Genomic DNA, 13,315 nt, shown 5'->3' with positions numbered 1-13,315 from the left:
TCATTTGGAGGAGCTCCCAGCTTGCCAAGAAATCAGTGGGGCAGAGAGGAAGGCAGCAGGAGCAAGCAGCAAAGAAATCTTGTCCAAAACCACCACCCAGAAGTGACAACGACAGAGGAACAGCAAAGGTGCTGCTTCTAAACACCAGGACCACGCTGTGCCTCATCAGCAAGAGGTTCACAGCCCTGCTGGGAATAAAATGATGCTTTCAAGCCCTTCTCACCCTGTCTGCCCCCAAACTGCTCTGTTTTCAGGGAGCCCAGGCAGCTGTGCTGGAAGGGAAGGGCCAGGCTCAGCCTGCACGGACCCAATGGAAATTATTTCTCCCCTTCCCTGGAACTGGCATGGCTGTAATTAAAGCCTCACCCTGTGTTCTCCTCCTCCTACCCAGCCTCTCCACAGCTGTTTTCCAGAACCCTGCTCGACCTCTGGTGGTGTGTGGAGCAGGGATGCAGCTGGGGTTACAGCACACACAGAGCACTGAGCCATTCTCAGTGCCTGAAATGCTGTTTTCATCCAGAGAGCCTCTTCCAGCCCTGTGCTGCACAGGAGGGAATCCTTTCCCTCTTGGGATGTGCTTCCAGCACCCTGGGATGCATGGCAGGGACAGCACTTTGGTGACATCTGTGTTAAATCCCAAATGCCTCTTGCATGCAGAGCAGAGCTGCACATCTCCCCCCACTCCTGCAAGAACTTTTGGGGACCCAAAACTTGGCAGCACTGCAGCTGCAGCGCCCATTCCCAGCATTCCCAGGGCTTTCCTTCATTTCTGAGGGAATGTTTTTGGCCCTCTCACAACTCTGAGCTCAGACAGAGCTGGTTTTGCACTGGAGCCATCACATCCTTCACTGAGGGTACAAACTGAAGAAGAGAAGGGTTCCAAAACACCACTTTAAAAAAGGCATTTTTATCATGCTGCTGTTACAAATAATACAGAACCATAGTAATGGTTTCACTTCTCTCAGTGTGGGTGTGAGCAAAGAGAAAAAACCCATTTTCTCCTGGGAGGAGCCAGCTCACATCACCATGTTGGTAAACACTCTCCCTCACACAGCTCCAGCATCTAAAGCAGATGATTTATTTAAGGGATCAGCTCCCCACTGTGCTTTAAAATCCACTTTACATCTTATGTTTGGCAAGAAGATGATGTCAAAGCAGTTTGGTTAGAATACAGCCCAAGGTGCTGTCAAAATGTTTTAAGATGCTGCCGATAATAAAAGGGAGAATAATTTCCAGCACTGGAAGGCAGCTGGCAACACCCTAAATTCCAGCACATCCCACTGCAAAGCTCCTTTTCAGCTCCTTCCAACTTTGTATAATATTTTCCACACCCATGTGCTTCAGGCGGAATTTTTGCCATGGGTATTTTGTGGAATAGCTGCAGCCAAATTGCTCAGTCACTTTCAAATCCAGCCAACCATCAAGATAAACAAACAAAAACCCAGCCACAAAGTGGAGATGTGAGGCCACGTCACATCTACACACAGATCAGGCAGAAGGAGCTCTCCTTGAGCCCCACTTCCCACCCCATTTTCCCTTTCTCACCATTACAGCTCCATCCAAAGGATCTGGATGAACCCCAAGCTGCATCAAGCAGGTGCATGATGGCCAAACCCCAAATTTCCCGAGGGAAGCTCTACTCACCAGTTGATTTCATTGTAGTCATTGTGAACTTCCCACCAGAAGTAAAACCACACCAGGGTGAGGAAGAAGGATGAGGTGAGGATGAGGAACCACAGGCGCTCCCACTGTGGAGGAAAAGAGAAATCAGTGTCAGTAGGATCCCAATTGGCCCCAGCTGTGGAAACTCAGTGGAGTAAAGAGGCACTTCCAAAGGCAGATTTGGAAATGTTCCATATTTCCCCAGGTCTGGGCAGAGGGCTCATTTATGCAGATTCACCTTATGGAGGGCTGGAAGAGCATTTCTCCAGCTGCTGGGGTTTTGTTTCAAGAGGATTTTTTGTTGTTTAGGTGGGTTTTTTTGTTTTTTTTGAGGCAATTGCTTAATTACCTTTTCCATTCTCATGCATCTTCCCCTCCCCTGGGCTTAGCCTGAATGAGCAGCTATCACATGGTGAAGATTACACAGCAGATTAGGGATGTTCCTACTCCTTGTTCCTTCCCCTGAGGTGCTCAGATCCTGCAGAGCCAAACCACCCATCCCCAGCATTTAATCCTTCCCACCACCACATATTTCAAGTGTTTTGCAAACAGACCACACCAGCACCAACACTCAGCATGCAGGAGCATTTCAAATTCTCCTCAACACACACACACACACACAAAAGAAATCCCTCAAATAAATCTGTTCAGTGCCCCTGCTCCAATGCCATGGGTAAAATCCCAAACCACAAGGACATCAATCAGTGCCTTCAAACTGCCTCCCACCAGCACCATTTCCATGGGCTCCTGGTTGGTTTTTACCCCTTGGCCCTAAACAGTCCACAGGTGTTTTCATTTCAACAGGGAAAACACTGAAATAAATTCTGCACGGAAAATATCCCAACAAATCCTCTCTTCCCACAAGAGCAAGGAAGGATGAAGACTGGAAAAGACCACGAGCAACTCTGCCACTGTAATTCCCTTCCAGATCTCAAGCACACACTGATTTTTTGGAAAATGCGGTTTTCTCTGGTGAACTCGCCTGGCTTTTTAATTATGCAAAACAATGTAACCAATATAGTGACAATAGAAACATTAAAAAATACGAGGTTTTGCCTCCTTTTCCATGCTAAGGGCTGGAGTTACCTACTTAACTGTGAATTATTTTATAATTATTTTTAACTGTGACTATTTTTTATTATGTATCACCCTGGATACTAATACTGTGATACAGCTCTTCCATCATAGAAAAAAAAAAAGTCAAAATGAAGCAATAAAAAGGGTTGGAATGATTTCATTTTTGCTGCGCCAAAAATGATGTTTTATGATAGAAATTCCAAATACTTGGCTGCATAAGCCGAATCAAGACATCCACTTTTGCCCAGAGAAGCCATGGCTGCCCCTGGATCCCTGGAATGGTTCCAAAGGCTGGAGAGGGCTTGGAGCAGCCTGGGATAAGGAAGGTGTCTCTGCCCATGGTGGGGTGGCACTGGGTGGGCTTTAAGGTCCCTCCCAACCCAAACCATTCCCCTCCTTCTGGATGCCTCCCACCCTGCACACCCCCAAGATCCCAAACCTCAATTTCCCACTGTTTGTTGGGATTTTCTCTCCCCCTCTCCATTGGGGTCTCACACCTCCTTGCACAGATAAGCTAAATATGGGTTATATTCCCACATATATTTGGGGTTTTCCAAGGCAAGGGAGGTTTTAGGTCCCTTTTATGCCACAGACCAACATTTCTACGAAAATCCCACCCTCCAGCTCTTTAAAGGTCACTCTGGGCTGGGCTTTGCTGATATTCATGCACTGCATGACACTGATTTGATAAACAAGCCAAGGAAAACATTTTAAAACCTTTGAGCTCTTCCCCCTGTATATATAAAGATAATTCCCCCCCTTATTTACATGCAGGCAGCAGAGCTTGTGGCAAGCTCTCCAAAAGCTATTTTGGGTCTGTCCTTGAGGGCGCCCTTGCCATGCCTTGCTGGTTTTGTGAAAAGCCAGGCAAATTCTTCTGTCTCAAGGCATCCTTCAGTGAGTTCAGGCACATTTCTCAGTGGGCTTGCAGAAAAAAACACAGAATATTTGATCTTTAAGGTCCCTTCCAACCATTCTCTGATTCAGTGATCAACAGACACAATCAGATGGGCCCCCAAAGGAAATTAATGACAACAGAGACATTCTACCAAGTTGTAGATCGCCAGATTTAAAAATTTTAATTAAAATCACAGAATCCTTAATAACAAATAAATATATAAATCAGTGTTTCCCACACATTCTCCACCACTTTTGCACATCCCCAATCCCTACCCCATGCCAGGTGGGAGCAAAACCAGCTCCAGGTTAAGGGGTTTTGGGGGAAAAAAAGCCAATCCACATGTTAAAGGAATTTTCAGAAAAGCCAGTGTTTGATTCATCTGTGACATTGGCTCACAGATTTTCCCCACTCCTGCGCTTGAAGATTTAATCTTGTTTAAAACAGCACTGGAATTCATATCACAGGGGACAGATTTTCCAATTTAGTGATTAGTTTTGGTTAACTGAAGGCTCTGCCAGTCTCTTTTGCTGCAACTCCCCAAGCCAGACAAAGCATTATTTACTGCAGTACACAGGAAAGCAGAGAGGCTCAGGAAGTTTATTTCATTTATTGCAGGATCTGTGGGAGATGTTGTGAGGTTTAACCAAACACACACTCCCACCAGCCCCTCCCACAAGGACTTTCTCAGTTCTACATTAGAAACAGGAATTTCTCACCTATTTCATTCCAGATGATCACACATATGCCAGGAGACACCTCCCAGCATGGAACCATTTGTGAACTAAAAAAATCCATTGACCAGGAAATCCAGGCTACCTAAATTGCCTGTTTTGCTCCCAAAAAGCAGATCAGCACTGTATCAGGATTCAGAGTCTGATGTGAACTTAGAACGGATAATCAACACTGAAGATCTTTAAAAATCAAGACTGCCCAGGGTGAGACTGCATTGATCTGAAGTGGTTATCACTGCATTCACATGTGCCTCTCTTCCTGAGGTTAATTCTGTTAATCATAGAATTAGAAAGGCTGGAAAAGAACTCAAGATCAACCATATCATTAATATTCTTCATATTATATATTAATAATAATAGAATTAATATTTATATAGCGAATGGATATATAAATAAATTCAATATATTTATAATTAACATTTATTTAAATGACATAATTAAGCTGGCTCTATCAGAACTCTGTCCCAAACCCTGTAGGCAAATCAGAGGGTTCAACATGTGAGGCCATATTAAATTCTTTATTTTTACCACATAACAGAGGGTTCAACATGTGATACCATATTAAATCCCTTATTTTTCCCACATCCAGTCCCCAAGGCTGCTGCACCCCGAGCTCAGCTGCCCCCTCACACTCCCTCTGGCCCCAGCTGGGAAGCAGGGCCAGCACAACACTCGTGGCTCCAGGTCTGCTCCATGGGAGCCAAGGAAAGGCAAGGCCAGAGCCAGCTGATTCCCTGACAGAGCCAAAAGAGCAGAAGGACTCTGCTCCAGAGAAGCTGCTGGAGTCACCCCAGCTGACAGCAGCCCTGAAATGCCATCCTGCGCCTGTGCTGCTTGCTGGAGTCCCTGTCAGCTCATCCCAAGCAGGATTAGCATCCCTGAGATCCACCTACGTGTCCCAGCCTTGGGATGAAACAGCAGAACCCTTCCCGAGCAAACTCACACCTCCAGCATCCTGCCTGGCACCCAGAGAGCTTCAGAGGAACTGGGGGGAGAGAAACCTGCTTTGAACTGGGAATGGGCCTGAGGAAATGCCTCTGCTGGCTGGATTAGGGCTCCACTCCCACAGGGACGAGCTCACAGCACACATTCCATCAGCGTGGGTGAGGCTGGGTCCCTTCCAGGAGGGACCTGTGCATCCTCAGGAGCTTTCCTGTGAGGGAACCCAAATGCCACTGCTGGAGCGTGCTGCAGGTCACCCCAGCACAGCTCAGAGGGGAACAGATGGATTTTGTATTCCCTCCTGGAGTCACATCCACCTGTGAGGATTGGCTCACGACAAACCCACTGTGCCCAAAGCTCTCCCAGAGCAGCTGAAACCACAGCAGAGTCCACCCAAAGATTCCACCTAAAGCTTCCATCTAAAGAGAAAGCTTCCACTGAAAGATTCCATCTCAAGAGAAAGATTCCACCAAAAGCTTCCACCCTAAACACAGGGAGGAGGTTGTGGGTGCTTGGAATTGAGGAGATCCACCTCAGAGCAGATGGATCTTATTCACTTAAAGATATTTTCTTTAAAAGACTGAGAACTGGAGAGCATCAACAGCTTGGAGCAAGCTGGTGTGGTGGAAGGTGTCCCTGCCCATGGCAAGGGTTGGAAGAAGATGATCCCTGAAGTTTCTTCAAATCCAAACCATTCTGTGGTTCTGTGAACTCTACAAGGAACCACCACTGAGACTGGGCAGAGGACACAGCCCAAAGTTGTGGAGATGTTTAAGTTAGATGAGTGCAGCAATCGGGCACATTTTTATTAAAAAAAAAAAAAAAGGAAAAAAAAGAGGGGGGAAAAGGGAAAAAACTGTGGGGGGAAAAAAAGAAAAAAGGAAGAAAAAGGAGGAGAGAGGGGGAGGAGGAAGCTGACCCTCTTGTTTCTGGAGCTGCCAGTCATCTACCAGGAAGAAGGCTCTTATTCAAGGCAAAGTGCCTCTGGGAATCCATGGCTTTCAGTCCCTGTGGAGGACCCTACCCATTCTCTGTCTCCTGAGCACAGTGAACCTGCTGTTCATTCATTAAAATAATGAAATAACTAAATGAAAATCTAACTTGAAGAGGAAGAAGCTGTTTAACAATGTCTTACCCCTCCTCTCCCCCCTTTTTTTTAATCAGAAAAAACTCCAGTTTTGAAAAACAGAAGCCTTTTAGAGAAAACTTAATATTTTAAAGCAATTTCTTGCTGAAGGGCACCTTGGCTTGAGGATGGAATTTCTGCTGAGAGGAATCTGGAAGGAGCCTGAGCCCTCCCACAAATCTGGCAGCACATTGTGCAGGGCATGCACAAGCAGATGGAAAACAGCAGCACGTGGATCTGACCACACCAATAAAACCCAGTGTGGGAATCTTCCTCCAGCTCCATACTGTAAATCTCCCTGCTGGAAGTTCTGTGTGCAGGCAACATTCAGAGAGATTCAATAAAGCCACACTTTCAAACGTGGAAATGCAACAAGGTCAAAAGGTGTTTTATCTCCCTGCAGTGCATTCCATCCTTGTGTCCCTAAGTATCCACCAGCTCAGGCACCTGAATTTAGCCATTCAATAGATTTTTTTTGAGGGATCAGTCCTGAACAATTGCTGTCTACCTCAGGAACAAATCCAGGAGCTGGAGTCGGACTGGAGCACCACCACCATCACTCAAGAGTGTTTTCAGATCATTTTAATTCACTCCTGGATCCAACAAAGTGTTTATTAAGGAGTCTGCACTCCACTGTTTTCTGGCATTTTTAAGAATCAATTTGCTGCAGGCATTTATCAGTATTAGTTTGGAGAGGAAAGGAGGAGAGGTAACATTTATCCAGCAAACACAAAGGGAAAACTGACAGTACAATTCCTCATTTCGGGATTACCCAATCAGATCTTGTCCAAACAAACAAAACATTATCTTCAAGCAAGTTATTAAATCATCTCTGAGGATGAAAGATGACTCCATCTCCCAAGAGAACCAGAAACTGAGGATCACCAAGAACAAGTGTCAGCTGGAGTGTTTTGTCAATGGGAACACTTCAGTTCCTAAGGAGAAATTACAGACTTTCCTCATTAACTCTCAGTATGTGAATGCAGAGCCCTTAAAGCAGTGGCTTGTACTGAACTCCCACCCTCCTCTGCCTTCTGCTCCAGGGTTTCACCACCACCCTGATGGGGAGAAATTTCCCTTCTGTGCAGCTGGAACTTCCCCTGATGCAGGCTGTGCCCACTGCCTCTTGCCAAGGGCCATCCTGGCTCAAGTTCTCAAGACCAGGCTGGACAGAAGGGAAACACCTTCCTGGCTCCAGTGGAAGGTGTTGGAACAGGATGATCTTCAAGGTCCCTTCCAACACCAAAAAATTATCATTCTGTGACCTTCTCTATCCTCTCCTTAGGTGCTGGGAGCAGCAAAATCCTCTCTTCCCCCCTCCATCTGCACAACCCCAGCTCTCCACCCCTCCTCCTCTGTTCCAAGCAGTTTGGTGGCCCCAGTGGGTTCACTTCTGTCTGTTCTATGGTTACAGGGAGCCCTCAGTGCTCAGATGAGTTGCCTCAAGCGTCCCTGGAGAGGAAAACCCACATCCAGCACTGCCATTGTTACAGCCCAGGGTGCAATCAGCCTTCGCTGCCAAAAGCACATCCAGCAGCTCCATCTGGCACTGCAGAGAGGCAGAACTAATGGAAAGCACCTTGCATCCCAAGGATGTGAAGCATTTAAGTGAGCAAATCAATAGGCTTGAGTAGCAAATGTTGGTATCACAGACCTCACACACACTCAAGGCGCCTGGGCTGAAATTCCCTCACCTAAGGCTGCAGAGGGATCAGGCTTTCATCCCTCTCTTGGACTCAAGATTCAGGAACCCAGGGAGCAGGAGGAGCCTGCAAGACCCCACAGTGCATCAGGCAGCTCCCACAGGACTTTGTAACCTGCCCAAAGGCTTTGTTTTCTCTCCATGCAACAATCCCGACCATCTGGTGCAAAGCTCTGCTTGAACTCCTCCTCCACCTCTTGCTTTTCACTCCTCATCCTCAACTCTCTGCTTTCCCCCTGTCTTGGCTTAATAATTCAAATTTCATAAGGAATTTCCCCAATTGCTACAGCCCTGTCCAGGAAGGAGAGGGAGTGACTGGAAGGATAATTTTGGGGGCACAACCAATTTGAGCCAGGCTGGTCACTTCAGAAACACTGCAGAGGTTTTTTACTCCTTGGTAACCCCTGTGGTCTTGCATAAGAGGCACCTGCCAATCATTAAAGAAATGGGCAGAAAAAGGAAGAAATTGGGTCTGGCAGACAATAGGTCTGAAGCAAGGAGCAAAGAAAAGAAAGAAAGAAAAGAAAGCCCTGTTGCTCTGGCTGCTGAGGCTTCAACACTTAACCAGATGTTTCCTAAAGTGAGTCACTGCACATCTCAGGCACATCTTGTTTGATTATTACAAAGCCTGGGCTAAGAGCTCTCTGCACACCTTGTTAGAAGAGGCCATGAATGAGATTCCTGAGCTGTGACATGCTCCATTTACAATTCCATTTAGCAGGTCACAGAAAGGAGCAGAGAACATATTCCTGAAATATGTGCTCCTGCTGGGGCTGCTGGAGCTGAACTGCAGCTCAACAGATGCAACTCAAAGAGAGCTAAAGCTCTAAAAATATCACTGCTACACGTTGTGAAACACCTCCAGCTCCCAGCCTCCAAAAACACAACCACAAAGGCTAGGGCTGATTCCCTCCAGGCTTGCAAAGCTGGGAGCAACAGGACAGTTTCGCTTGCCTGAACAGCAAAGAGAGGGATAGAGGGATGTAAACTGAGGGATAACCCAGCCTCCCTCCCCACAGGCTCTGCCAGAGCACCAGTTTCTCTCCAGGTGTCACCACCCAACAAAGGCAGCACTTCACTGCATCCCCAGCATCCATCACACGAAGCACTGGCAAGCCTGGAAGGCAGGGATGGGAATTCCTGTGCTGCTCAGACAGCAGCACAGCTGGAGCCAGGGCTCTCTCTGGCTGCTGGAGGCCCCTGGGGACTTTCAGCAGCAATAATCACGTCCTGGGCCAGCTCTGCTTCCAGCAATTACATCCTTGCTCTTTCATTCAAGGCAGAGGTAAACAAAAATCCCTGAGGGAGCCTCTGATTCAGGAGGAAACAGAAGAGAGTGAGAGGGGATCCCCAATCTATCCCCCACAGCATGAGTTACTCTACTCCCACAGCTCCTGATAACACATTTTAACCTACTGGATTTTGCCCAGCCAACATAACCAGTGCTTCTGGACCAACTGATGGAATAATCCAAGTATTCCAAACCCATTCCTGATGCTAATAAAGCACCATAACCTCCTTTTTTACTTTCATAGTTGGAGGCCAAGGGGAGACAGCTAATTTTTCCAGACTAAATAGGTCCAGATTTTTTTCCATTCTTTACTGATGAGCCTCATCTAGGGAAGGAAAAAAAAAACAAACAACCCAAGGTCCTTGCAGAGACCAAGTGGCTGAGGTGCAAGGCTTGCCTGAAGCGGGGCACCTTGCTCGGCACAGCATCCCAGCTGAGCTCTCATCAGCATCAAGCAGCAGGAGGATTTCATGCTCAGAGCCTCCTGAGGGTGTCATTGCTGCTAACTCATGCCAGGCTCCTGACAGTCCTTTGCAAAGGCACATGATGGTGTCGACTTGCATTCAGCTGATGGTTCACTTTAATTAAAGCACCAGCATCCTGGGGCAAGGGGGTCAGGATTAAAAACAGCTTTCATAAAAGCAGGCTCAGTAAAAAAAAAAAGACTCTATAATCTACCTAAGAAAACAGCCAATGAAGGCTGTTAAATGTAATGGCCTCAGCATTACATTTTACTCAAGTAATCTCAGAAAAAAATTATTATCAGCAGGAGGAACATTTTGTGCCCATCCTGGGGATTTTGGAAGGTGTTTCCTTAATGTTCAGCTTCTGGCTCCAGGCGGAAATAGGACATTTGGGCCCTATACCAAGCCTGGAAAAGATTGCAGTCTCTAAAAAGCTCAGCAAAGCTGTGACCCAGCCACCCTGCACCTCAATGGATCACTCAGTGCCAGGGGACACAGCTCCAATTTGCCTGTACTGATCCTATTTCTGTCCTGGCCCCCAAACTGCTTTTGCCATTTGTTCAGATCAGGCTCAGATGTGCCCCCAGCTCTCTCCTCTTGGGTGTTTATGAGTTTAATAAGCACAGCTTTACAGGAAGAACAGTGGATGAGAGAAATCCTGAATATTTATCTCTATTTAAAGAAAACGACTGCATTTCAGAATTGCTTACAGGATTTCTGCCCTAAAATGTTCTATAAAATATCCTAAATAATCTGACATAGATGTCAAATAGATGCAAGGGCAAATGACTGGACTGGGAGAAGAAACAGACAGTAAGTTTATTCCTTGGACAATTTTCCCCTTGCCTCTTACCCTTGGCAGCAAATGTCTGCAAGACAGGTTCTAAAAATACTATCTTGTCATGATGCTTGGCACAAAAGAGACGAAAATGAACCAAGGATTTCTGTGCTGGTTGAAAGGGCAAGAGCATCACCAGCCAGAGCTGGAAGACAAAATCCCTACAGGAGAAGAGGCAGTGGGTGCCATTCTTGGTACCAATATCCAGATTAGACCCAGTTTGGGTCTAGGAAAACTTTGATTGGTATGACCAACAAACAGCAGCCTGTGGAACCTCCACAGAAGGACAAAGCTGACCCAGGAGCATCAACACCAAAAAGCAAACCAGAACATCTCCCACATGGAAACCCACACAGCTTCTCTCATCTTTCTCCATTAGTGGCACAAGTTACAGGCAATGACATATTAAAAAAGCCTTTTCAAGGGTTGATCATTGAGCAATTCTGCCTGAAGGGTCAGCTGGTCTCCAGCTGAGGACAGCAGCAAGGAAAATGCTAAAGCAGGAGGCGTCTAAATGCTTGTGTTATTCAGAAACCACTGGGAGGCACAAAAGCGAGGACTAAAATAAGCAAAATTTATAGAACAATAAAAGCTGCAGCCAAGAAGTGAAAGGTCTGACTTACACAAGGTCCCCTTCTCACTTCCCAGCAGCTCTGACACATCACACTCACATCACTGCTGTTGCATTTTCTGTGATGTTTATAAACTCTGGCATGGCAAAGTTGGGTTATGTAACCACAACTCTGCCATGCGTGCCTGGACAGGAGCCAGGGCCTCCCCTGCAGCCATTTCCCCTCAGTACCATCACCAGGGCTGAGAGGCAAGCAGCCAACTTGCGGACAAGAGAAACAAGTTGTTACCATCCTGTTTGAAGCAGGAGCAAGAGCCTCAGTGCTGGAAACCTGAAATGCCTCAGTGTCTGACTGGAAAAGGCCCTGGAACTGCTCCATCCCCTCCCTGCTCCTTCCAGGGCCAGGATAGCTCCTGAACGGTGCCCAGCCCAAAAGAGGGGCCCTGCTCTATGAAATCTGGTTTATTTATCTTCATTTAAAGCTGGAGCATCTGCAGCAAAAGCACAAAGGAGGGTCTGAGCAAGAGGCATGGCCAGGGAGATGAGGAGTTCCCAAGGGAGGAATTCCTGAGTTACCTTTCCGGAACCAGAGCAACTTTAACATCTCAGAGAGCCACAGGATGGTTTGGGATGGAATGAACCAAGGGCAGGGACACCTCCCACTGTCCCAGGCTGCTCCAAGCCCTGTTCCAACCTGGCCTTGGGCACTGTCAGGGATCCAGGGGCAGCCACAGCTGCTCTGGGCACCCTGTGCCAGGGCCTGCCCACCCTCACAGGGAACAACTCCTAATTCCCAATATCCCATCCATCCCTGCCCTCTGGCAGTGGGAGCCATTCCCCCTTGTCCCCAGTCCCTCTGCAGCTCTCCTGGAGCCCCTTCAGGCCCTGCCAGGGCTCTGAGCTCTCCCTGGAGCTTCTCCTCTCCAGGGGAGCCCCCCCAGCTCTGCCAGCCTGGCTCCAGCCCTGCAGCAGCTCTGGGGCCTCCTCTGGGCTCTCTCCTGTTCCTGCTGTGTCCCCAGGGCTGCAGGTGGGCTCTCACCTGGGCTCAGGGACAGAATCCCCCATTTTCTCTGCCCACACTGGGAGATCAGCCCAGCAATCTCCAGTGAGTGCCCTTGGAAGCAAAGCAGCACCATGGGTGGCTTCTCTTTGGGGAGAAAACTCACTTCATTTCCCCCACCACAAAATCGTTTGCAGTTCCAGAAAAGGCATTTTAATGTGGCTGATCTTCTCAGCTCTGTGGAAATGGGGATAATTATTGCTCCGCTCAAGAGCTGCACGTTGATTACAGCGGTGGAAGGCGGCACAGAAATAACAAATCTGCCAAACTGCTGCTCTTGCACTCCACAGTCTGTCCAAGCAGCATCACAGTCAGCCTGACTTTCCACTCCCCTTTCAGAGGACAACCTGGAGAGGGCATTTTCTGGAAGTTCCAAACAGCTGGCACTGAAAATAACCCAAAGCTCAAGATTTTCCCTACTCCATCACTCACTGATTGTGAAACATGCCAGGAAAAAAGTGCTAATCCTGCAGCTCTGCCATGTGACTGTGGACAATCTGGATGAGCAAACTGCTTTTCACAATTCCGTCTCTTTGCACAACCCAACATGGATTCAGCAAGTTGAGATAAAAGTTGATATAAAGCCCCTGTGTTGGCCTGGAGAGGATGGACCAGACAGATCCCAGCTTGGGGAAGAATGCAGGAAAGAATTCCCAAAGCAGCACTGGATTGCAGCCTGGGCTTTTACAGACAAGGGAAATGTGGCTTTTGGCTTCACATCTGGGATAGATGCTCATAAAAAATATTTCCAAGCACAGGAATAGCTCATGCCCAGAGTGTCAACAAAAGGGATGGGTTTTATCCCAACCACACAACCTCTCTCCTGCTTATGGGACAGAATATGTCCCAAAATGAAGCACAATCTGTGTGATACCAAGGCATAACACCTGCATTCCATGATCCTTCTCCACCTTTCTCATGGAGCAAAGCAGCTCTTCAATCTACTGCTT

The 13,315-nt window shown here is 47.4% G+C and overlaps 1 protein-coding gene across 3 annotated transcripts in view; it reads right to left on the bottom strand.

Moving 5' to 3' along the window:
• The window catches only part of GDPD5 (glycerophosphodiester phosphodiesterase domain containing 5), a 59,771-nt gene that overhangs the window by 26,129 nt on the left and 20,327 nt on the right, over nt 1-13,315 (bottom strand). For all 3 annotated transcript variants that reach the window (XM_054270433.1, XM_054270432.1, XM_054270434.1), the window contains exon 3: nt 1,645-1,748. In XM_054270433.1, coding sequence (XP_054126408.1) covers nt 1,645-1,748 — 104 coding nt within the window. The remainder of the gene's footprint in view (nt 1-1,644; nt 1,749-13,315) is intronic.

This window comes from Melozone crissalis, unplaced genomic scaffold (genome assembly GCF_028551555.1).
Source record: "Melozone crissalis strain CALT ecotype California unplaced genomic scaffold, PUWL_Pcris_2 ptg000009l_1, whole genome shotgun sequence".
Lineage (NCBI taxonomy): Eukaryota > Metazoa > Chordata > Aves > Passeriformes > Passerellidae > Melozone > Melozone crissalis.
Note: the sequence above shows the minus strand (reverse complement) of the source record. Positions and strands in the feature narration are given on the sequence as shown.